Here is a 24,810-nt window from a genome sequence, read left to right as displayed (position 1 = left end):
TTGCAAGGTGTCAGTGACAACTGTTGCAGAGGAAAGAGCAGGGAACTCAAGTACTAATTGTCTAACAGTAATGATTGAAGGTGTCTGGGCATTCTTGCAAGCACTTGAGCATTTTGGTTCATGGAAGTGGCTTCATTGTGAACACCTGGCAACAACTTTAGGTCTAAAATGCATCCGGTGTTTCTACAAAAACTGCCAGGTGCTCTAAGATGCAAGCCTGCCACATGGTCTCCCAGTAGTTTTTGAAAGCATTGCTAGGGATCGTTTTGGCCAATTTCTTCATATAGGGTCTACAGCAGGAGTGGGCAATTATTATGGGCAGAGGGACGCTTACTGAGTTTCAGCAAGCCATCGAGGGCTGCATGGCAAGCAGCCCAGGGCAGATAAATATTAATTTTCTAGATCTTTTAGGGGCCCCGTGGGCTGGATAGAATGGCCTGGCGGGCCGCATTTTGCCCACCCGTTCTACAGAATGTTCTCCTCTAACTCTTTTGAGGTTTCCCACAGAAATAGGTATGGGCGCAATACTAACAATTTCTGCTTCATGAAACACTCTGCACCAGAGGATTTAAATTGCTTAAAAGAGAATTCCAGAAGGCTTAATTATTTTGAAATGAAATTACCTGACTTATTACTAGCAGTTTTTGTGATTTCAAAAGCAACTGAAAACAACTTTGGTTGATTATTCTCTTGCAGGGTGTACAGGCTGAACTTGGTAGCTTTGTGCTAGACAAGAGACTTCCTGTCATGCCACAGGAGATGAGACTCTACCTAACTCCAATCTAACCACGTAGGCAAGTACCATGAGATTCCTTGTGCTAGACAGCACAAGAAACAGAGCAATATTCTAGACATACACAAGTTCTTCCACTAAGCAATGAAAATAAAGGAAACAGCCTTAATGGCAAAAATTAATTGACTGAACTGATTCTTAAAGATTAAACACACAATGTAAACTTCTATTTCTAAAGATGACAAGCTCATCATTCATGTTTTAAACAAGTCTGTCAGTTTTGTACTGGGTTTAAAAATGTTTGAAGACTTCTAAAGATGGCAAAATCCTTTCAGATTTTGTTTAAATATAAAGGAATTAATTATTTAAACACTTACGAAATATTGATCTTTAGAAATGTGTGCGCGCATAGGTACAAGCCAAAACTTGAGAGAACTGGATGTCTAAGGTTATGTAGATGGTCAGATCTTGGCCACTGTACTAATTGACTGCATTATTTAATATAATGCATAATATGCAATGAGACCAGAATTATCACTGTGTGGTAATCATGTAATATAAGCCTATGCCTTTTACTCTGAATCCACAACATATACATTCATAGAATAACCACACAGAGCAAACCCCTAAAGTGCATGTTACAAGGGCACATTAAAAATGTAAACACTCAAATGTGAGTCGATTACTCGGTGTAATGTTGACTCAAACGGGACATTGAGTCTGCCCTGCACCCCAAAAAGGGGGCATTTTGGTGCACAGCATTTTTTTTATTATGAGGAAAAGCCCTTTCAGTAGGAAGTTACCACCACCTGAGGGTGTTAGGAGGGAACTTGGGGTGGGAGCCTTGGATTTGCTTTTAAGTCCCTAAATGAATCTTCCAGGTTAAGGTTCTCCCTTCTTGGTTGGAGAGGCAAGAATCTTTTGTTCTCTCTCATACTGGCCAAGCTGTATAGTTGGGGAATTGTTGGACAAAATTTCAGGCATCAGTTGTCCTTAATTAGGCTCCTGATACCTGAAAGCTTGTCCAACAGCTCTCCCAACTATATTAATAAAAGATAACACAAATACATTTCCTGGACCACCATGGATACAACATTCCTTCCCTTCTTGGTCACTTTTTTACATACAGAACTCTCTTGCATTAGAGCCAAATGGAAGCCATGTATGAAATGCAAGCCTGCCATAGGACTTGGAATGAAACCACAGCCACCAAACTAAGGTTGGGGTGGGGATGCTATTCAGACCATGCACTTAGTATCTAGTAGTGGAGCAGCATCAAGATCTTGGAGACGGCAGTGTGTTTTATCAGATACAGTGAGTGCAGTGACTGAAAGTGCTGAGAAGAGGAGGGGGTGGGCTAGCACCCTAGCCCCACCCCATCAGTCCAGGTGATGTCCTGTATCATGGCCTGAGGAAGGTGAGGATGCTGAGATCAGCAGGGCAAAGGGGAGCTGACTTTTGGGTGTTTGAGCCCCTCTGCTGAAAGAGAAATATGGAGATAAGCTCTTCCCTTGGTGAGTAGACTGCTGTTCCCCGTGCTTCCATTACACCTTCCTTTTGAAGGGTTGCACACAGGTACCTCTGGGGGGAGAAAGACCATGTATGCTGCTCAGCCTCCGCAGAAGCCAGAGTGGACAAGGTGGCTTGAAAGGCCAAAACCTAACTGATTAAAACCATGAGGAATGCAATGCATAAAAGCCTGGAGACTCTACAAACTACATGGTAGGAAGCTCCCCTCACCCTGGCTATTGTCTTGAATTCAAACTGAACTGGTAAATCCCTCTGCCTTCTTATTTTAGCGGACATCACCAGGGAGCGGTTTCCTGCTCTCCAAATCACTCTCTTCCTGCAAGGGGCTGGAATGGATGACCTTCCAGAGCAGCACTTACACTGCCCTGGAGAACCACTTAGGAAGAAACCTCTTAATCCTTATTGCTGGCAATGCCTGAATTCTTAGCTGTGGATGATTTTACTTCCTGAGGCATCACATTCCTCCCATCTGTATTGTCAGGACAAACCCTCTGTACTGGAATTTGCCTTAACACCAATTTTCTCCCTAAGCTTCTGCTTTGACTGAACTCCAAAGCCTTAGAAGTGCCACTAGGAGGCCTGCGTGTGAACAAAGAATGGTGCACATGATTTTCATCAAAACTTTATATTACTTGAATGTTACAGCTACCCATAGAAAAGCGTTTCCCGTAATTTCTAAACACTGTGTTCATAAAACAAATTTATTTGTAAAACAGGACCTGTTATAAAAATGGCGCACAGTCAAGTTATACAAAAATACAAAATTTGTTTCTGATTACAGTTCTAGTTGTAGATTAACTGAAAAGCATCCCCCAACTCTAGGCCTCCAGGGAGCAGAGCACGTTAGCTTGTGGAACATGTGGCAGGAATCTGGCGTCAGGATGTCAACACGAACAGAATCCAGAGCTTCCAACAGAGCACCTCAATGATGTCTTCTTGAGGGAGCGATTTCTGTGGAGCAGCTAAGTCACTGACAAGTCCCTTCCTTAGATTCTAGGATCCTGCTGAACCAGTGCTTAACTTGCGTTGGCAAACCACACTGATCTATTTAGTGTCCAAAATGCAGAGCTGCAGCAGAGCCATTGTGCTTTTGCTTACTGCTACAGCAACAATTCCTTCTGCGCACAAAGTAAGGTTTATCTACCTTCTAGATATCCTAGCAGACAGCTAGCTCATATTAAATGAGACCTGTTCAATGCTCCCACTGGAATCCTAGACTAAACCTCTGACCTGGTTAATACTTACACAGGCATAACTTTGCCAGTGTGAGCAGTTCTATTGAAGTCAATGGAACCACATTGAGTTAAGCTGGTATATAAGTGTCTGCAGGATTGAAGGCCAAGCTAGTACTCCCTGTCTCCCCAAGCAGCTACTTTCTAAATTGACTTTTCATCCTGTTTGGTTTCTGTGATATGAAAAGAGTAATTCTGATTTATTGCAAGAGATGTGAAAAAATGACAGTATCAAATGATTTGGGAACAAAACCGAAGTGTTTAGTTATCACCAGTAGTTAAGAGCACTGATTAAAAAAGATACAGGTGACCATTTGACTTTTGCCAGCAATTTAAAGGTCTGATCCTTTGAAAGGAAGCACATAAGCAAACAGCTTAAAACCATGGTGACATTAATTGTATGCTCCTCCACACACACACACACATACATACCCACCCACCTCTAATCCATTGGCAAAGCCTATCCAGAAGGCCTGCTATCTTTCAAAAGATTTCCTTGTATGGAGTGAACAAACCATTGAGGCATTATTTCTTCTTACAGAGCTTTGTATTTAGTGCAATAAGTTTAAAAATTCTGCTCTGAAATATTAACTTTACATTAACAAAAATAGTTTTCTTAAAAAATTGTAACAAAAGGAGTATATCGCATAGACAGATCATGATTTCTTAGCAAATACACTTTAAGCATTTACCATTACAAGAAGCTGAACAATGAAATATTAGCATTCATATCTGGTAAGCTTAAGGAATGAAAAAAGTTCTCTTTTGAACATTTGATCACTTTGATCCCATGGCAGTGATACTTCCAAAGAAGCACCTAGCTGCCCTTTCCTGGTTTACCCGCCTGCTACAGTACATACAAATATGGATGAGACAACAGCCAAGGATTGGCCATTTACACTTGCACTTCCCAAATCTCTCTGGAGTTAAGAAAATAAAACTTACAGTACAGTTTTGTATAGTTTGTTTCTGTCCCCACTCCCCAGCATCCTTCCATTTAATCCCGAATTGGTGAGTAGGGCTAAGGCTGAGCATTAAAGAGCAGGTTGTTCAGCTGCTCCTTTGGAGAGTTCATACCCTTCAAAGGAGCATTGCTGAAGTGCAAAGGAACTCAAGGGGAGGGTCAGGGAATAATGTAAAACAGGAAGAAGTTGCATATAAATTGATCCTTTCCCATTTTCTAGTTTCTCTTTCATAAAAGATGCAGGGGTGCCCACAACATCTGAATACCTGAGGAGTTGGTTATTTTGATATCATCCGAAACTTCGAAACAAAACTGAACGTGTAACCCACTACGCCCCAGAGTCATAAAGTAAAATGATGAACTACAAACAAGGTTTGACAGCTCTTACTAAAACCCCTTCTAAAATTCTATCTTATTTGAAGTATTTCCCTATAATTTTGTTTGAATTTCATATCAAATTCTAAATGGCCTGCCCTATATTGCTTTGATAATTTTGAGGGAAATAGTCTGATACATGATACTCTGAGCCAATGATTTGTTTTCCAGATTATAAAATGTCAATCAAGTAAGATTCTTCATATTTCTGTGACCACAATTACTTAAAAAAATAAAAATGGAACAATGATAGTTGCTCTTAAAAGCCACCCGTATATGAAAAGAGTACATGTTTCACAAAAATAACTGTTAAAAAAAGTATTAAATCCCTGTTCCTTTTCTCTGATTTTGGCTGCTTATATAAATATTGTTTTGGAATGTCAATGGGTTCCATAATGGCTGGCTAGTTTCAAGATGAACTTGCTCCAGAGGCCTAGAAAACAAAGTCATACAGTACAGTTTTAAACAGAGGTCAAAGAATGATTAAAGAAACTGATCCAATGGATCACTGAAAACAATAATGTTTTGAAAAGCCTTTTCTTGAACCTAGACAGTCTCCACCTAGATGGAAGCTCCTCATAACACTAATAATAATTATCATTGTAATCAGTTATGATTAATGTTTAACTGTAATTACAGGTAGACATTTACATATTTGAATTAATCCTCACTCCTGAGGGATATACCCATTTTACATACAGAGAAACTACAGTAGTAAGGGTTCAAAATGTGTGGATATTCAGCTGCAGAAATACAAGGCACTGCCATACTAGAACAGACTGAGGAGGCATCTGATTATGAATCCTGAAGAAACCTTTATCAGATCTTTAAAAAATGTTCAAAGAACTTCACAGGAAACAGCTGTGGGGTAAGTTCCCGCAAAGGTCTCATCCTAAAGCCTCGCTGCTGGAGGCTGCTTTGCACATAGCTTGTTTTCTTCCAAAATGTTAACATTACTATTAGCACTCTGGATATCTAGGTACCAATATTCTTGTGTCTAGTCTACCTTTAAAAAGCAAGAGTCCTGTACAGCTGAACCTGGGCACCCAACAACTGGAACAATATGGTCCCACTAGACCTGAAGAAGGCAACAGAACTGGAAGTATTCCACCATGAGAGCCCTGGGTTCCTATTCCTACCATCTTCCTATTAGTATTATGAAACTTATCCTTCAGTCACTTCCAAACCTGATTACATGAAGTAAGCTTTGTAAGTCCAAGGCCTGGCTATCAAATGTTACCATTCCCATTTGTCAGTGTGGGGATGTATTTCACAGGAGCTAAAATATGCTTGCAGGATCCAAGCTGTAAGCAGTCAAGTCTGGGGGGGCTTTGCCCAAGAGTGTTTAACACCTCAAGCAAACAGCTTGTATTACCTGAGAGGTCAATGCAAGTAGGAAGCAATTCACTCCCAACTCAAATAAAGCTTTTGGCCAAGATTTTTCAAGTCAGCCTAGAGGACTTGAACACTTAATTCTCATTTATTTTAATGGGACATGCATCTAAATTCCAGAGGTGGAGAATCCCAGTGACTATCTAATTGCTGCTCAGCTAAACTTACTCCCCGAAAAAAAAGTTGGTAAGCACGGAACAGCCAGTTGTTCAGGCCTTAAAATACAGTAACATTTAGACTGAAGCAGATATTCTAAGGTTAACTGTACAGACAAAATAGGAGAAACTGAGTCCCACTAAGGACTGAAAAACTGCTTAGAACCAGAGCTTTGTGTACCCCATTTTAAAAGGAATTTTCTATTACCACTATATACTTTTTTTGGTTTCATTTCTTGTTTTTAGTTTAAATTTATTTTTGTTTTTAAATATAACCACTTATTTGAAGCATTCAATAAACCCCAATTTATCCTGTGATAGGTTCCAGCTTGATGAGAGATGATTTTAGTATACAGTGTCAGTATATTACAAGATCACCTAACTAGTTCAGAGGTCAGACACAGCTCATCTTTTATACTCCACTACTCATCTGATCTCAGTTTGTTAAATTCTAAGATCACCTTGCAACAGGGACAATTACATCAGTGGCATTAGTTACTGCTGGGTTTTTTTTGTTTGTTTGTTTGTTTTTACAGGGTACTTAAATACACAATGCCATTCTAATGGTAAAACAGGTATTAGTTAAGACTACAGAAGCATAAATGACATAGTTCACTCTGTCCTGGCAGCTGACAGCGTGAGATGGAAAAAGGGCACAAGACAGCAACATAAATAGTTAGCTATAATAACAAACAATTGGGAGAAGTGCGATTTTAAGCAGGTTGAAAGGAATCACTGTATCTAATCCCTCAGCACAGTATGAAATCATTTGGTGTGAACTTGAAGTACATGAACTCATTTTGCCACAACAGGATACACTTGGTTGTAGTCTTCAGGCTTTGATTCAGAAGACTCAACTAAGAAGAACTGTTTAGTTCAGCAATGGAACGAGAACTAAGTTGGAATGTTCTGATAATGGATTTGTTAGCCATCATAATGTAAAACTCTCGGCAGTGTGGACTGTCTGAGTGTAGTTATCTATTGTTTTATGGGCGTTACTAATCCTAATTCAGTGTTGCTACCACATTTGTTTAATGAGATACAGTTCCTTTCATCTTACTTTTACAGGAGATGGTCTCAGCTGTAACAAACACTCTGCCATCCAAGTGATAGGCAAGCTCACAAACAGAAAAAGCAGAACATCTTGAGTGATACAGAAAACCAAAACTTCCCCCGAAGAAGTGCAGTCAGTAAAAATAAAGAGGGAGAGGAAGTAAAAGTGAAATTCTTGGAGGACAGCCACCTCCTCATCAGCACCTACCATTGGTTTCAGCTCTCTACCGTCAGCTCCACCTCCCCTGCCAGCTTCTTTCATTGATTTTCTACTGTTCTCCACAAACTCCTGCAAGATAAAGTATCTTAAGCTTTCTTCTACTGGAGTACAAGCCTCTGGCTCAAATATGCAATTCCCCAACAATATCACAAGGCTTGCGTCTGTTTTGTCTCAAAATATGAACAGGACAGACAAAAGATACCTCCCTCTGTTTCTTATACCTCTGGCAGTCAGATTTCCCATATAGTATCAAAAAATACTGACAGCCAGACAATTTTTTTTTAACTATCACATTTACCACATGTACACCCTCCTGTCCATGGGCTCCATGCACTGATGATGATGGGCAGGTAATAAATACAGATTCCAAACACTACATATTCCATCAGTGAAAGCAGCAAGGAGTGTCATGCTCCTATTAATCTGTTATATTGGAAGGAAGGGAATACATTCTCTATTTTCTTTGTTTGTTTTTACTACCAGCAGTGCTTTCTAGAGGTGCACTGATACACTGGTCCGATATCAGATCAGCACTAATACAAAGAAAATTGACTATATCGAAATTGGCCTGATGTGACCAATAATTTGGCTGATAAATGTCTGTGTGCGCGCACAGTCACAGAGCAGCAGACAGGCAGTGGAGAGCACAGCCTGACAGCTTGGAGAGCTGTGCACAGCTGGTAAGTCTGTTGTGGTGGATGCAGAGGTAGGAGGGAAGAGGTGTGGGGGGCAGATCAAGATCACCCAGTGAGGGAGGGAGTGAGGCTGGGGCAAGGCTGGCGTGGGACAGAGTCATCATCCAGGGGGCGTGGGGAGGGGGAGCAGCTCCTGCCACTGCAAGCATGCTGGGAAGGCACAGGGGGAGAGGAAGGGGGTGCCCCAGATCTGCATGGGGCATGCATGGTAGGCTGCAGCTGCTGGCTGAGGCAAGGGGCCGCACTGGGCTCTTCCTGGCGGGGTGGGGCTAGGTTCCCTGTGGGAACTCATTTGTAACTCCCAGCACTGCCACCGCCCCCCCGGAAGAGCTGAGGGCAGCCCCTGGCCCCAGCCGGCAGCTGCAGCCCATCACGCCCCATGCAGATCTGGGGCACCCCCCCACGTCTTTCCAGGCACGTCCCATGCAGATCTGGGTCACCCCCCCACGTCTTTCCAGGGTACGTGCAGTGGCAGGAGCTGCTCCATCTCCCTGCACCCCCCAGATGAACCACAGCTCCATCCTGTGCCCACCCTGCCCTGGCTGGGCAGCCCCAGCCTCAGCCCCAGCCCAAGCCCCTCTCTCACTGCGGGGGGCCTTACTCTGCCCCCATCACGGCCCTCCCCTCCCCCCTTCCCTTTTACCACAACAAAAACTTACCAGCGGGATGCAGCTGTATTGGAAATCAGATCAGTATCGGCCAATATGCCTCCTTAAAAATCAGCTATTGGTATCGGCCCCCCAAATCTCTATAGGTGCACCCCTACTTTCTAGTTTTCCTTTATCCCTCTGAACACAAACTCTTAAAACTCTTCCACAACAGACCACCTTCCCTCTTGTTTGTTATACCATCACAATAGTTATGCATCATATGTTACTACTAAACATGTCACAAGCTGAGTTTGTTCTGTAGTATTTTTAATGAAAAGGTGCAAGCATTTTGGAGTCAGGCTTATTACCTTTCATGTTGCTAATATTTTGTGAGACCTCCTGGATCCACTGTTGGCTACAGGCTGATAAAGTATCGGAATGATTCTACCTATGCCGTCTTTCTAGATAACATGCTATATTTTCATGAAACAGTATTAGTTAGAATTATTTACTATAAATCCTAAGTGCTGTAGTACCTTACTAGAGATGTTAAGGTAAGACCCTGAAACACTCTGCCAGCAAGTATTCCAAATGTCTGGAATCATTTGCTTTGAGTCTGTTTCTTGTATGTTCTTGAGAACACATTTTGCAGGGATAAAAAGTGGACTCTATGGTCCCTGTGTAAAGCTCAAGGAAATTCTTTCTGCAGCACTAAATTCATTCAATTTAATTCTGGTTTTAAGAACAGGATTTTTACATCTGTTTTCAGCTTCACCAGATGGGAGGGCAGGGGAGAGAGAAGGAACAGAAAAACTGAGAAACTAGTGATGCAGATATTTACTTTATCCCCAGCAAATAAGGTGCTAATAGCAACTAAGGGTACAGGAATAAGTTACCACAAGGTAAACTAGGACATGAACTCAGAGTGTCAGCTACTTTGTGGTAGCTGAATGCTCTTACTCCACTATGAAAACAGGGCAAGCTACCTTTCATTTACCATAAAAGCCCACAGAATATCTGATATGCTCTAAGCTTGCACATTAGTTTACCCTGTGGAAACTCATTTGTATTCCCATAGCCTCTGGCTCAGCTGCTACAGGGAGCTGCTGTTTCTTGTATGTGAGGTAAGCAAAGGCTCATTTCGGTCTTGGAAAAGAAACCCCCCAGTGTGGGGGCTATCTGAGAGTGAATTTGAATGTGTAACCTTCCTCGCTGTATCCAAGAGAAAGTTCTTACTAGAAAAATCACCGTCTTCATCCTTTTTATGCTGACTGCCTTTGGTAGCTTGCTCTGAAGAATTTATAAAGGGTGGTTTCCTTAGACTCAAGAGGTGAGGGAACTTACCATGAGAACTTTGTCCATGTAGAATTCCCTGCCAGGGCTTCCATCATTGTATTTTGTATCAATCGCAAAACATAAAAAGAGAACATCCACCACCATCTCATAGATTGACAGGAAGCAGTGAGCAACCAGGAAAGCAAAGAGGCAGACAATGATGAGAGGCAGCACCCACACTGTGTAATCCCGCTGGTAGTTCAGCAACATAATCCCTGCCAAACCTGTGCTGCAGACAATCAGGACCTGGAGTAGAGAACCACACAAAAAACTGATTATTTCTCCATCCTCAGGCAGAGAACAAACTTCTGCAGAGACGCTCACTGTTACCAGAGCTCCACCCACACCACGCAATAAGCAAACCACATGGTGGGAGTCCAGCACCCATAGGTCAGTGTGGTTTCAAGGGTTGAGCCTATGCACAGAATGCTACCCCTTCCCCAAAGCTAATTCACACTAGAGCCAGCTTCACCCACCAAAGTTTGTTTTATTTTTTTAATTTTTTTTTCAGCCCACACTCAGCCAAAACAGCCCTTCACTATTTCATTCTCTTCTCTCCTGGTTGCACCATGATGATAACTGAGAACTAATTCTTGCATTAAGTCCTTCTTTCTAATGGTGACTTTAACAACAGGGTTGGGCACATCTATATATCTTACCAGTTCTCAACATCTAATGCACGTGGCCCTAAGGAATGCAGTCTTTCTGAACAAGTTCCTGTATCTCTGCATTTAAAATAAACTGTAAAATAGGTCAGTCTCAACTGTATTATTCAGACACTGGATTAGGTTGAAATAAGGGCTGGGTTGGCAGGGCAGCAGCATTTAGCTGACATGATTGTTTAGTATTCTGCACTGCTCATTTCAGCATCTCTGTCACCCCTGTGTTTTTCCAGTGATTTAAATGCCATTTTTTCAGGGAGACATTTCCTGGCACATGTCAGACTCCTCCAGAAAACGGAAATGTGCACTTAGATGTGCCCCAGGCACTGGTATCTTCATTAGGTGCTTATTCTCATCACACCTTATTGATTTATGTACTGGATTAGAAAACCACACTTGAAGTTCAGCCCACTGTAGTCTGATCTAATACAAGTTAATGAGTGTACAAAAGACAGGCAGTTCCTTCCACAGAGGTTTAGTGGCCTGGTATTAGCATTTTAGCAAACAGGAGTACAGAATTCATCAAGGTGCAGGAATAAATTACTTAATTCTGTCTTTTCACAAAATGCATCTTTTTTTTTATTCTTGAAGTGTTGAGCTACAACACCAGTCACCTTAGAAACCTTATAACCCTTGCAGCATATTTCATTTCAGTTCCTCCTCCTTCCAATCTGACAACTCACAGCCTCTCAACACAGGACCAACCCCCATGCACTACCTTCCAATCCCATTCCACAGCCAACATTGGCCAAAAAAGTCAGATTTTGGGAAGAGAGGAGGTTTGGACAGGAAATTTGCCTTTTCGACTCAACAAAATTTGTAGGAAATGGCTGTTTCCTTACAATTGTAGCTTTTACACTGGAAAACCAACCAAAGGCTCTAACACTTCTGGCCCTTTTTTTTGCAGGTGGCAAACAAAACTCTGGGTTTCTGTTTTCCTATAAAAAGTTGGAATTTTCAGGTGACGCATTCTGACCAGGTTCACCTACAGCCCTAGAAAGGTTCCCCTCACATTCCTCTCTCCTGGCTTGTTCCTTATAAATTGTGTTCCTAATAGGAAGCAGCAGGATATAATGGGGGACAGTGATGGGGCAAGTGTAGAAAACAAAGAGGTTGTGTCTAGAATTCAAACTATGGCTGAAAAAGGTTTCAGCTAGCAGGCAGGGTAAGACTTGTTCCAGTGTCCATAACAATGAAGCCCCCTAGACTTACCTTTCCTAGGAAGAGCATGAAGTCTCCCACTGTGTTTATGGCAGCCACTCGCAAAGCATTCTCCACTAGAATGACAAATGCGTCCTTTGCAGAGGTGCAGAAGTTGGTGCTGTTGATAGCTGTGGCTGTATATGCATTCTGGGAAGGAGCAAAATGAAGGCTAATTTACAGATGCTCAGTCTCCTCTCCAAAACTCCCCACAATTCTTGTCTAGTATCTACTATGGGGAGGTCCCTACCAAGTCATTGCTTATACTACCCTTTTCCACAGCAGAACATACTGGATTGGATAGGAGACTTACCAAGGTGAAAACTAAGCAAGAAATGATATTGTATGACTGTCAATTCAAGAGAATCTGCCCCATCCAAAGATCAGGTGAGGAACTGTGCACAAAAAAAGTATTCTACATTTAAAAAACTTCTCCCTGCTCCCAACTGTTTTGAAAACTAAAAGAGGGGTCAAGGGCTTCTGCTGGCCATTGAGCCATTCAGCACACACTTTGAGGCTAAACTGAAGAGCACAGTATCAGCAGATCAAGAACCATATGTTGTAGGAAACAACCATTTCTTGCAGCTCATCTTTCTGGCATTTGCCAGCTTTATATTCAAAGCTAATTAAAACACAATGCAGGAGCAGTGGTGGCAGTGACATCACTACCAAAGTAACTGGACAAAAACAAAAAAGATCAAGAAATAATAAGGATAATATGGGCTAAAAAGCTTCTCCCTACATGTTTGAATAGCCAGCATTTCTAATTCTGTCCAGTATTATTGAACAAGAAAGTCAAGGGGAGCAAAGACAAATATTCAAGAATCATGTATTTTAATGAGGATACTTATCAAGACAACTCAAAATGAATCAAGTTTATTTAGAGTGAATCAGAATCATGTCTAGTCTAGAACCTCCAAGAAATCTACTGATGCTTTAAGACAGGGGTGGGCAACTATTTGGGCTGGAGGGTCACTTAAGAAGTTTCAGTGAGCTGTTGTGGGCAGTGGAGGAGGGCAGGGAGCGTGTGCTGGCCCAGTTTGGTGCAGGGGTGAGGGTAGCAATTGGTTTTTATCTGGCCCCAGGCCATCCGCCCCACATCCACTGCTGGGGGTGCTGGACAGAGTGGGCAGGTAGGGTCCCCCCCATGGAGACTGGCCAAGGACCCCTGCAGGCAGGGCACAGTGCAGGAGCAGGACAGGCAGGCAGGGCTGGGTCTGGGGTTGTGGGGTGGTGACAGTGCAAGGCCAGGGCCCAGAGCAGAGCTGCGATCTGCTCTCTGTATGCCCCTGAGCCTGGAACTGGTGCCTGTTGCAGGGACATTCAGGGAGTGGATTGTAGCTCTGCCCCAGGTCTGGATGCCACTTCCTGCCCACCTACCTGCAGCCCAACTCCATTTGCCTGGCTGAGTTCACCCTGCCTGCTGGGGTCCCAGGCCAGTCTCCATGGAGACCCTACTGGCCTGTCCCCTCCATCTGGCACTCCCAGTAGGGGGTGCAGGGCAGACTGGCAGTGGCAACTGGGCAGAGTTAAGCCCCCCCCTCCCCCCATACATCCAGAGGCAGTGGGACCAGCCTCAAATGCCACAGCCCGGGCTTCCCCCGACACCTGGCCAGGGACCCACTGTGGGCTACACAATCCCTTGGCGGGTTGAATCTGGCCTGTGGATCATATTTTGCTCACCCCTGCTTTAAGATGAATGTTTTTCAAAAGCTTTATTTAGTGGTTTTTCCACAGGACTGGATAATATGAATTCACAAATCCTATTTCTGGCTCAGAAACCCATTTTCTCTTGGGTTCAGTAAATCACACAGGATTTCTGCCTCAGTTGCCTTACATGTGAAATGAACTCTAGGGCAGATGGGCTACTGTTTATAAAAGCACTTTGAATGCAGTAGCACACTACATATCATGATCATCAGGACCCAGAATGCTCCAGCTTTCTTGAATAATGTCCAAAAAACTCCACTCAATTTTATTCTGCCTAGAGGGGAAAGGGGTTTCATTTAAAAAATAGCTGGGTTCAAAAATACTTAGGATTGTGAAATCAGACAAAGGAACTACACAGATAAATGTTAATCTCAAATGCAAAAAGAAACTGAAAATAGTAAAAGAAATAAATAGTATATTAATAAATGGCAGCACAACTGTCTGAAAAGCAGATCTTCAGAAATAGATATGACTAGCTATCTGTCACAACTCACAGTAGGCTTCCCTCTTTAAGACAAGGATGACTTATTTAATTTAAGATTAAGACATGCTTTTTCTCAAACATGCAATACTCAAATATTTTTTTTAAATCTTCACTTGTACTACAGAAAATGTATTTTCAAGTTTAAATGTGCCTGGGGAGCGAGTGTCAAGGAGATTGTATTCCACAGTGAAACAAACCTGCTATAACACAGAGCTGATTACAGGATTCATTTCAAAAGAACAAGATGTCCAGAAAGATGAATACTGACAATTTTTCACTTTAGCATTGTAAATGAAGACTAATGTAATGGCTCTCAGTGGGATCACTATGTACCTTCAGTTATATCCCCATTACTGGAATTAAAACACCCAGGGTCAGTTCAGACAGGTTCCAAAGTACAACTTAGCATATGTCAGAGTAAGGAAAAAGCTAGAACACTTTCAGGTGCAAACTCAGCCTTCCTGAGAATTTAATATATTATCAGCCTTTGACTTAAAAACCCAAATATTTAATCATCTTACCTGATTTAAGTAAGTCAGGCACTTTTCTAGGCACCAAAGGCAGCAGATGCAGGCTTTCAGCATACAGCGAGCACAGGCATTTTCCTAACATTACAACAGAAGATCTCAGCATGTATTGTAAAACAATACTAATAGTAACAAAAGACAAAGGATCTAAGAAAACACTAAATACCATAGAATACAAATAACTGTAAGGGCCCAAACATTCCAAAAATCACACCTTAAAATACAAGTACAAAGGAACTTAGGATCACATTTAACCATCTGAAGGCTGTTGTTTCAACAGTAAGAAGAAATAGGTTTCCATTTTCCTTACTTTTCCTTTGAGTTGGGTGTGAATATACATAAGGATCATTCGTGGTATCTTCACTAATGTGATAATGAAGGAACCTTTTGCCACTGTTCCCAGGTGATAACACACCAGACGATTTACTGATGCCAAAATAGGAGTAAATGGCAGATTCCTTTTCTCCCTGTGGAAAATTATCAGAGAAATAGGATGAAGTAAAGTGATCAATTTAGATTTAATGTCACCAGACTAAACAGCAACAGATAAACCCCTATGGAATTAATACGTGAACAGGAATATCAGAGCCTAATTCTAGTCCGTGGTGGATGCTGTTCACATTGCCTAGAGCACTGGAAAGTTGCAGTCTTGGCTCTACTTTGAGAACAAGAGGAGGAGGAAGAATCAAGAGAGGTACAGAAGGACTTTAAGTAGTAATTACCCATACTATAGTTATATCTAACCAGTGAATTCAAGCTCATCACTTTTATGAGTGTCTAATTCAAGCTCTTAAAAACAGAGAAAGAGAAATGAACCAAACAGTAGCCACTAGCAGTAACTACGGTTGGGATGAAATTAGTATAAGGATGATGCAGATGCATAATTGGTTGATTATTAGTGTTCAGAGCAGTCCTCAGTGGTTCATGGTCAAATATGGAAGATGGATAAAGTGCAGTCCCTCAGGGCTCTGTTCTGAAAGTGCTGGTCAGGATTTTCACCAATGACCTGGAGGACAGAAGTGAGTGATACTTTGTAAATCTGCAGAGGACACTAAACTGGGTGTGGTGGCAGGCACTACAGAGAACATTATCTATATTATTTTGAATGCTAGTAATCTGGAAAAGTGGTCTTCCAGATTACTGACAATGACAAATGTGAAATACTGCAAACAACCAAATGCATAAATATCAACTGGGGAATGATTAACTAGGCTGCAGTGTTACCGGCAGGATCTGGAGGCTATAGCAGACTGCAAGCAGCAGTTTTTGCAAAACAATAGCCAATAGCAGCATACTAAATTGTTTTAACAGAACTGCCACATATGCATGTTACAAGAAGAGATTATTCTACCCTGTCCAGCACTGGTGAAGTGTTGCCTGAAATACTGTGTCCAGTTTTGGGCATCATGCTTTAAGATATGGGAAAACTGTAGAGAATCCAGAGGGAAGCAACAAAAATGATTACAGGTCTAAAACACACTGTATGTGAGGAAAGATTGGAAAAAGTGAGGTTATTTAGCTTACACTGAAGCGGGATTTGATAACAGTCTTCAAATAAAAAAAGATTATTACAAAGAGACGACAATCAACTGCTCTCTGTGTTCACTGGGGATGTGGCAAGCAATGGGCTTAAAATTGCACTAAGGGAAATTTAGGTTAGCCATCAGGAAGAACTTTCTAACTATGAGAGTGGTGAAGCACTGAAACAGATTACCTGAAAGGTTACAGAATCTCCATCATTGAAGGTTTTTAAATACAAGTTAGATAAACATCCATCTGTGATGCCTTAGGGATTATCCTGTCTTGAGCAGGGATTGGACAAGATGACCCTTTGAGCTTCTTTCCAGTCCAAGTTTTGTACAATTCTATTACCACTCAGCCATAACTTTTTATGTTAAGATTTCTCGTCCTATTTTGTTGTAAGTTTTATTTACTGAAAACTTTAAGTGGATACTTGAAAAGCACATCAATAGTAATTCCACAAACTCAGACCCTCTGTATTTTTAATATAGCCACTTACTAGGGTTGTGCGAAACGGGCCATATTCGATTTGGATTCAGCCCGAATTGGGGGACAGTGATTCGATTCGTTGGGTTCTGATTCGATTCAGAGAGATTAAAGGGTCTCCTGATTTGATTCGGATTCAGAGATTCGACTGCTGAATTGGGCCGAATCTCCACCAAATCGAATCAGCGCCCGAAGCTTTGCGCTCGTATCTCCATAGAACCAACTAAGCCTTAAAAAAATCTGCTGCCATAAGAGTGTGTGCATTTATAAGGAAGTTGAATGCACAGTCTTCTCACACTGCTTTGAAAAAGAAATTCCTTCCAACTTTTCATATCTTTAGTTCTTCTGAAGCAAGCCATCCTTATTTCCCTCTCAAAAGCAACTCTATTCAGCACTTAGTGAAAGAGATGTTTATAAGAATTCAGAAAATACTTAAAAGTAACAGTATCAAAGAATTAATATTAAAACTATGAGTGTTTTAATAATCAAATATCTCCTCTGAACTGAGAGAAAGCTATTCTGAATTGTGACATCACTCTCTCTGTAAGTACTGAAGCATAAATTGTTATGATGATCTGCCCCTATTAGTACGGAGTCAGCTGGACTCTGTTCCTTAGAATCATAAAAAGAAGGGACTTCAGGAGGTCATCTAGTCCAAGCCCCTGCTCAAAGCAGGACAAGCCTGAACTTTATCAACCCAGCCAAGGCTTTGTCTAGCTGGGTCTTAAAAACCTCCAAGAATGGAGAGTCCACAACCTCCCTGGGTAACCTGTTCCAGTGTTTTACTACCCTCCTAGTGAAAGAGCTTTTCCTCATATCCACCCTAAACTTCCCTTGCTGCAACTTGAGATCATTGCTCCTTGTTCTGTCATCTGCCACCACTGACAAGTCTAGCTCTGTCCTCTCTCAAACCCCACTTCAGGTAGTTGAAGGCTGCTATTAAATCCCCTCTCAGTCTTCTCTTTTCCAGACTAAATAAGCCTAGTTCCCTTAGCCTCTTCTCAAAGTCATGTGCAGGAACCCTAGTTTTCTCTGTTAAAAAAAAAAAATCCCAAAATTCTCTAATTGAAAACCCCCAAATCCTCATTTTTCAATGATTAAAATGAAACACCACTACTTATATAAGTATCATTTAAACAATGTTTTATTGATATATTTACAATTTTAAAGCAATTTGGAAGCCTAGCAGTGCCTCAATCATTGTAAAAAATAAATTATACTTATATATTTTAGAATTTGATTTTGTTTTCATCTTGGAAAATCAGAGCTCCTGCCCTCTTTGCTCCTGAGGATGCAGGTCCAACAGCAGCTGCCCACCCCCACTGCTGCTTTGTGATGCTGAGCAGCCCTGATATGCCCATGTCCCTCACTCCCAAGCCACAGCCCTCCCCAGCTCTGTTGGTGCTCCTCACTCCCTACCCACAGCCCCCCACTCTCGCTCCCTCCTGGCAGCAGTTCTCCCCCTGCACCAGGACTCAGGTCCAACTGTGGCTCTGTCCCCCTTGCTGCTTTGTGGCACTGAGCAGCTCAGACATGCTGGTGCCCTGTGCCAGCCATTGCTCCTCACTCCCAAGCCACAGCACCCCCAACCCTGCCAGTGCCTTTGTGTCCCATGTTTTGCTGCCCTTGCCGGCCAAGGGAAGCCTGGCAGCAGACAGGGTAAGCAGGAGGGAGGAGAGAGCAAGAGGGAAAGGAAGAAGAGGGGAAGAGGGAGGAGGAACAGGATGGGGATGCAGCAGGGGCCACCTTCAGGGCCAGGTGGTATCTGCTACAGCTGCCTTTTAGCCCCCACTGAGCAGAGACTGCTGACACTCACCCATTGCCCACATGCGAGTCCCTGGCCCACTGGCATTCCTGCCCTGCTCTCCTGGGCGCTCACGTCCAAATGGTTCCAGATGGCAGCAATGAGCACAGCGCAAGCAGTGCAGTGCATCCTGGTAGAGTGGGGCTGTGGGCACACTGCAGCTCTAACTGGCTCCTGCATGCTGCCCAGGGCTCCCACCTGTCCCCAGAGCCGCTCTGCCAGGATGCACCATGGTAGTCCAGCCCAGCCTGTGAGCTACTGGCCCGAAGCACGCTGATGTGCCTGCCACTGCCATCTGGAACCATCTGGGCAATAAGCTCCCAGGGGTAGCGGCGTGGGGACTGCAGCAGGCTGGGGACTCACATGAGGGCAGCAGGTAGGTGGCAGCAATCCCTGCTTGGCAGCAGCTAAAAGACAGCCGAGGCAGACCACACCTGACCCCATGGGTGGCCCCTGCTATGCTGTGCCCCACTCCCACCTCTCCTTCCCCTTCTCCCTTCTGCTTGCCCTGCCTGTCACCAGGCTTCCCTTGCCCCAACTTTCCTGCGGGGCCAATCAGTGGGCCCAGAAACCTGCAAAATAAGGCCCAGAAGCCATGCAGGGACTAGGCCCCCTCATTCCCTCATTCCCAACCCATAGCTGCCCCCCCCAAATCTTTGCCAGAAGGGCCCCTCAGCTGCCCCTGGCCACCACAGGCCCTAGTTCCTCAGGCCCTACTTACCCCAAAGTCTGCAGGAGGCAAAGTGAGTCTGAGCCAGCCCTAGCTAATCTCAGATTCTCAAGGTCTGCCCCCGATCCTTCCCCCTTCCAGACCAGGCTTAGGGTTTTGCACTCGTTTTGCAAGTAGCTTGTTCCAGGCTGAAACTCAGCCAGCCTGCAGAGCGCTGTTTGCAAAAGGGGAAAAATCTGTGTCTCAGCTCTGTTCATGTGTCCAAACCATTTTCACTATCTTACACTGGACTCTCTCCAATCTGCCCTTTCTGTAGTGGGGGCCCCAAAACTGGACAATACTCCAGAAGTGGCCACATCAGTCCTGAATAGGGAAGAATCACTTCCCTCAATCTGCTGGCAACACTCCTACTAATGCCATTCAGTATGCCATTGGCCTTCTTTGCAACAAGGGCACACTGTTGGTTCGTATTCAGCTTACTGTAATCCCTAGGCCCTTTTCTACAGAACTGCTGCTTGGCTATTCAGTCCCCAGCCTGTGCATGGGATTGTTCTGTCCTAAGTGCAGGATTTTGCACTTATCCTTATTCAATCTTGTAATATTTCTTTTGGTCCAACCCTCCATTTTGTTGAGGTCTCTCTGAATCCTAGCCCTACCCACCAGTGTATCCACTACTCCCCTCAGCTTGATGTCATCTGTACACTTGCTGAAGGTGCACTCCACCCCATTTTCCAGATCACTGATGAAAATATTGAACAAAATCAGCCCCAGAACTGACCCATAGCATACTCCACTTGATACCAGCTGCCAACTACATAGAGCCATTGGCCCCTACCCTCTGAGCAGATGATCCAGCCAGTTTTCTATCCACTTTAAGAGATCATTCATCCAACCTATACTTCCCTAGCTTGCTTGCAAGGATGTTGTGGGAGACCATAACAGAAGCCTTGTTAAGTCAAGGTATATCATGTCTACTGGTCTCCCTCCTTGTGTTTCACCAAGAGAATCATTTTTCTAGTTCTGATCACTTATAGCTGTACAAATCAACATCCTCTTCTATGTGCACAGGTGTAACTGAGGGCATAATTTAGTCTGCAACACTTCCTAACAGGTAATATTACTTGGCATGCAAAAAGTCCATTGTGAGGGTGCAGAGTTGATGCTAAGGGTAAAAATCTTCCTTTTTTGTTTCATTTTTAACCAGTCACTTTTCAGAGTAGAACCATACTTTAAAATGGAAGGAAGAAAAGTAATAGAGAGAAACAGATACTTAGTAACTTAAAATAAAATCCCCATTAAGGGATGATAGATAGGGAACAGTTAAGAGCAAAATCATTTACCTTCAGGTAATGTACAGCACATATTCACAGATGGAGAGATGCAAAAGACCTGCTAAATCATCTAGTCCATATCCATTTGTGTGCAAGATTATTCCTCCCAATTCTGTATTTCCTAGCTCATTTATCAGTCTGGTTTTATTATTTACTAGATTACATCACTGAAACTTCTTCTAATGGTTTCACAAATGTACTTCAATGCCATCCTGGAGGACTCCGTCATTAGTAAAATGACAGAGTTTCTATCTCCACAATAAATTAATCCTAGCCTTTTGATGTTTTTTTAGCAGATTAGTGTAGAAAAGGAGCCAAATGGAATCCATATAACAGTTTCAATTACAAAGATGAACCAATTTTAACATTCATTATTTGAACTGAATCCTTTAAAAAAAATATCTGTACGCAGACTTTTAAAACCCGCACATTTCTGAAACAGGCCCTAAAAACAGCACCGAAGGGATAGACTGGTTACTGGATATCACTGGAGGTGTTTATGTAAGATAACTTTAATTGGAAACACTTTTTGAAGTGAAGCCCTGTCTTATCTGTATGGACACTGACACTACTACATCTGTGCACTTTTAACTGGAGTAGGGTTTAAATTAAATCACATTTTTCCTCCCTTATTCCAACTACCTTCAGCTTTAGGGACAGCTGCCTTTTCCACAGTAGTTTGCAAATTACTTTGAGACCCTTTGGAATGAAAAGTTAAAATGAATCATCAAATTGTCAGCATGCAGATTTCTGTAACCAATATACTGTGAACTATTAGGTTTCATATTTCAGTTTAAAAATGTATTTTTATATAAAAGAGAACAAGATGAGAGTTAAGAACACTAGCATCAGCATTTATTTCTTTAATCAATATTACTAACTTACCAACAACAAGGGGTACCATTTCAGCACTGCACATGCTAATGAATATTGAGCATGTAATAATGAATGCCATCCTAAATCCTTAACTCCTAGAGTCCTGTGATTACAGAAAAACCTTGGTTTCCAGCTTCTTTTAAATGTAAATTTTTGTCTCTCACAGTAGCAGAAAAAAGCTTAAAAATATGTCAAGCACACAGCATAAAGCCTCAAACACTAAAAAGGCATAAAGCTCAGATGCGTTTTGAGTACTTGGAGAGGGTGGGGAAGGCAGGTTTGACAATGTAATTTAATCTTTATTTTCCTAACAATATGAGATGCATCTCCCTCTAATATCTATGAGAGCTGTGGCCATTACCATGATTTACAGATTAGGACACCTGCATGGTGACAGCACATAGGGATTTATTTAATAAACATATTTTCCATCACTTTAATGCTGGCATATAATCTTGCCTGAATTTATATGACAATGATGGCTCTTTTGGGACTTCTGGTAATCTTGAGATGATAAAATGAATGATGAAGTAAGTGTAAATAATTAAAAAGGACATTTTTCAATTAAATGACCAAAGCCAATCAGTACCAATTATTTTTTACTTGTATAGAGTTCATCAACTCTAATATTAAAAAGGTGACTATCAGGACACTTTTTTTTTTTTTTTAACACTTTTTCATGCCTTTATCAGGATGACACAGGAGGCAAACAAAAGTGCAGTAGCTAAAAAACATCTTTAATACAACACATAACCAGCTCAACTATCTATTAAGGGTCTACCCAACTCAAGGAGGCAGCCAGCTGATTTTGCAGGGAGACTGCAGGGCCAGCTGCCATTTTCACAGGCTGATCAGGGCAGCCCCCTCCCACACCTCTGATTGACCAAGAGACCCTGGTGGCCCCACCCCTCACTGCTGATTGGTTGCAAGGGCTGTCCATCATGCAGCCCCAATTAATCACTGCCAATTAATGGAGGAGGGCAGCGCTGCATGGCAGGCAGCCCTCTCAGCCAATCAGCAGCAAGGGAGTGGCAACCATCTGTGGCTCCCCTTCATGCTGCCAGCCCCCCTCCCCATCTCTCCGCAGTGGGCTGTGCAGTCAGGCCACAGTGCCACGAAGACTGCTGGTTGCCTCTGGGGAGCCAGCATTTTCTTTTCAGTAAGTTTTTGTTTCCCCACGGATTTTGTAGGCATTGCCCAATTTTTGTGAAATTCTCAAAATCACATTTTGGTGGGTCCCTACCTATTATAGGAGCTGCTGGAAAATTAAGAGCACTGATTACTTTTCAGTTTCTAGGCAGAACACATCTGCTCATTTCACCACAAATTCTGTCCCCAGTTATTTCTGACAATTCAGCTACTACATCTCTCAAAATAAAACTGCCTGGAAAATTCTTACCTTGTAAAATAGTACGTCACAACAGCCCCTGCCACAGTCATTTGTTGACAGGCAAGGATGAACTCGCTGATCCAGATCAGCCCCACTACATGGTACCACCACATGTATCTCAGAGGGCCCGAAACCCGGAACTCTACAAATCCTTGTTCATTGGAGACGGGGCTACCTAGAAACAAACCATGGCCAGAAGGAATAAAGTATTTACAGTATCAACTAAGAGAGATGAAAATGCTTATTATACTTCTAACTGTGCACTATAATTGATGGACCTAAACATCCCCCTACTAAAAAAGGACAATGTTAAATTTAGCAGGGCACTTAATACTGGAAACAATGCTTTTGGATCAGCCATATTAATAAATGTGCAAAAGGATAGATTTAAAAGTTCTCCTGAGCACACAATATCCTCCAAAATAGCAAAAACCTGAAACAGTCTCCTTTACTGAAATGCAACTGCAGGAAACCTGAGTCATTCTGAATTTTCTGTCACCACAAAGAAGAGTTTTTAATCCTTCTTTGGTATTTTTATTTAAATTAGGATTAAACACCCAACATTAATGATCAGTTTTGTTTCTTAATGATTCAGGTATCTATACATATATGGTCTCTATTTGCAGATTAAATTTATTTGCTAGAAAACAAAGCCCACTAAGAGCAGAATTTGGAGATTTTTGCTGTAAAATTTCATGCATTTTGAATTCCACAGGCTTGTCTAATGTGAACAGTATTTTCGCATACACTGACTGACATCGTGTGTCAGATGCTCCCTAGGCAATGCTCTATTTCAAAAAGCATTAGCACTCACTGAAGAGTTTCATCCCACCTATCACAAAAGTGATGCAAACAGCTGGAAAGATTCAGGAATACAGAAGGTGAAGACATAACAGGTACATAACAAATTCAACTTGAAAGCCACTAGTGTTTTCACATAGCATTGTATTTTTTAACCTCTTACAATTGGTTTGATATTTGTATGAAAGAAATACACGTTTTCTTGGAAACAGGCAGCACTGTCTAAATATTTTTTTCTAGTGGAAAAGTTGATTATTTTAAAAAAAGTAGGTTTCTTTTCACTCATTTTTTAAAATTTTACACATTTTGGGCTCTAGGAGTTACAGCCCTATCACTGCAAAAAAACACCCCCTTCACACAGACGTGCATTTCCTTGATGAATGTGCAACAAGACTGAAGCTCTACCCCACTGACCGAGGGCACCCTGGCCTTGCATGCAACACCAGCAGCAGTGTGTTCTGGAGGCAGGGAGCATGGGTCTAAATATGCTTTGTTTTAGTACAAAACACTTTGTCCAACTGACCTTGATGGGACTAATTAGTACATGACATTAAACAAATGCAGAATCAGGCTGCAAAGTCAATTAAAATGGCCCAAGTGTCTATTAGTAAAATACAGACTTTGGCCTCATCCTGCAATTGGATTCATGTAAGTACAGGAATTCACCCACAGATGTCAACTGACAGAACTGGAACCTACTCTATTTTCACACAAAAGAAAAATACCAACTTAATGGTTCTTAATGTAGCATGCAGCATTTTTCATAACAATTAAAAATTAAAATGAGAATGGTAAAATAGCAAAAACTGGGAAGATGTGAATTCTATTAACTTTGTCCCAGTTAAAAAAATCCAGAACATGGATCCAAAATATTTTCTAGAGGTATAGCAAAATAGTTGTGTGATTTGAAAGGTGTTATAATAGTTATCATTTATACAACAGTTGATGCTGCATTTCAAATTTCACAAGTTTCTTTAACACCCCCCATTTCCAAATCCTTGTAAATTTTTGAAATATTTATTTCCTTTATTGAACAATTAAAATATAAATTTTCTAGTTAAAAAGTTATTGCCA

At 42.1% G+C, this 24,810-nt stretch overlaps 1 protein-coding gene across 1 annotated transcript in view; it reads right to left on the bottom strand.

Annotated features, from left to right (window-relative positions):
- Positions 1–2,950: 2,950 nt before the first annotated feature.
- The window catches only part of SLC44A1 (solute carrier family 44 member 1), a 109,219-nt gene continuing 87,359 nt past the window's right edge, over positions 2,951–24,810 (bottom strand). The window contains exons 10-16 of the mRNA XM_014596182.3: positions 22,945–23,110; positions 15,168–15,324; positions 14,852–14,935; positions 12,149–12,286; positions 10,284–10,520; positions 7,643–7,723; positions 2,951–5,267 (exon numbers count right to left, since the gene is read on the bottom strand). Coding sequence (XP_014451668.1) covers positions 5,244–5,267; positions 7,643–7,723; positions 10,284–10,520; positions 12,149–12,286; positions 14,852–14,935; positions 15,168–15,324; positions 22,945–23,110 — 887 coding nt within the window. The 3' untranslated portion in view covers positions 2,951–5,243. The remainder of the gene's footprint in view (positions 5,268–7,642; positions 7,724–10,283; positions 10,521–12,148; positions 12,287–14,851; positions 14,936–15,167; positions 15,325–22,944; positions 23,111–24,810) is intronic.

The sequence above is a fragment of the Alligator mississippiensis genome, chromosome 3 (genome assembly GCF_030867095.1).
Source record: "Alligator mississippiensis isolate rAllMis1 chromosome 3, rAllMis1, whole genome shotgun sequence".
Taxonomy (NCBI): Eukaryota; Metazoa; Chordata; order Crocodylia; family Alligatoridae; genus Alligator; species Alligator mississippiensis.
Note: the sequence above shows the minus strand (reverse complement) of the source record. Positions and strands in the feature narration are given on the sequence as shown.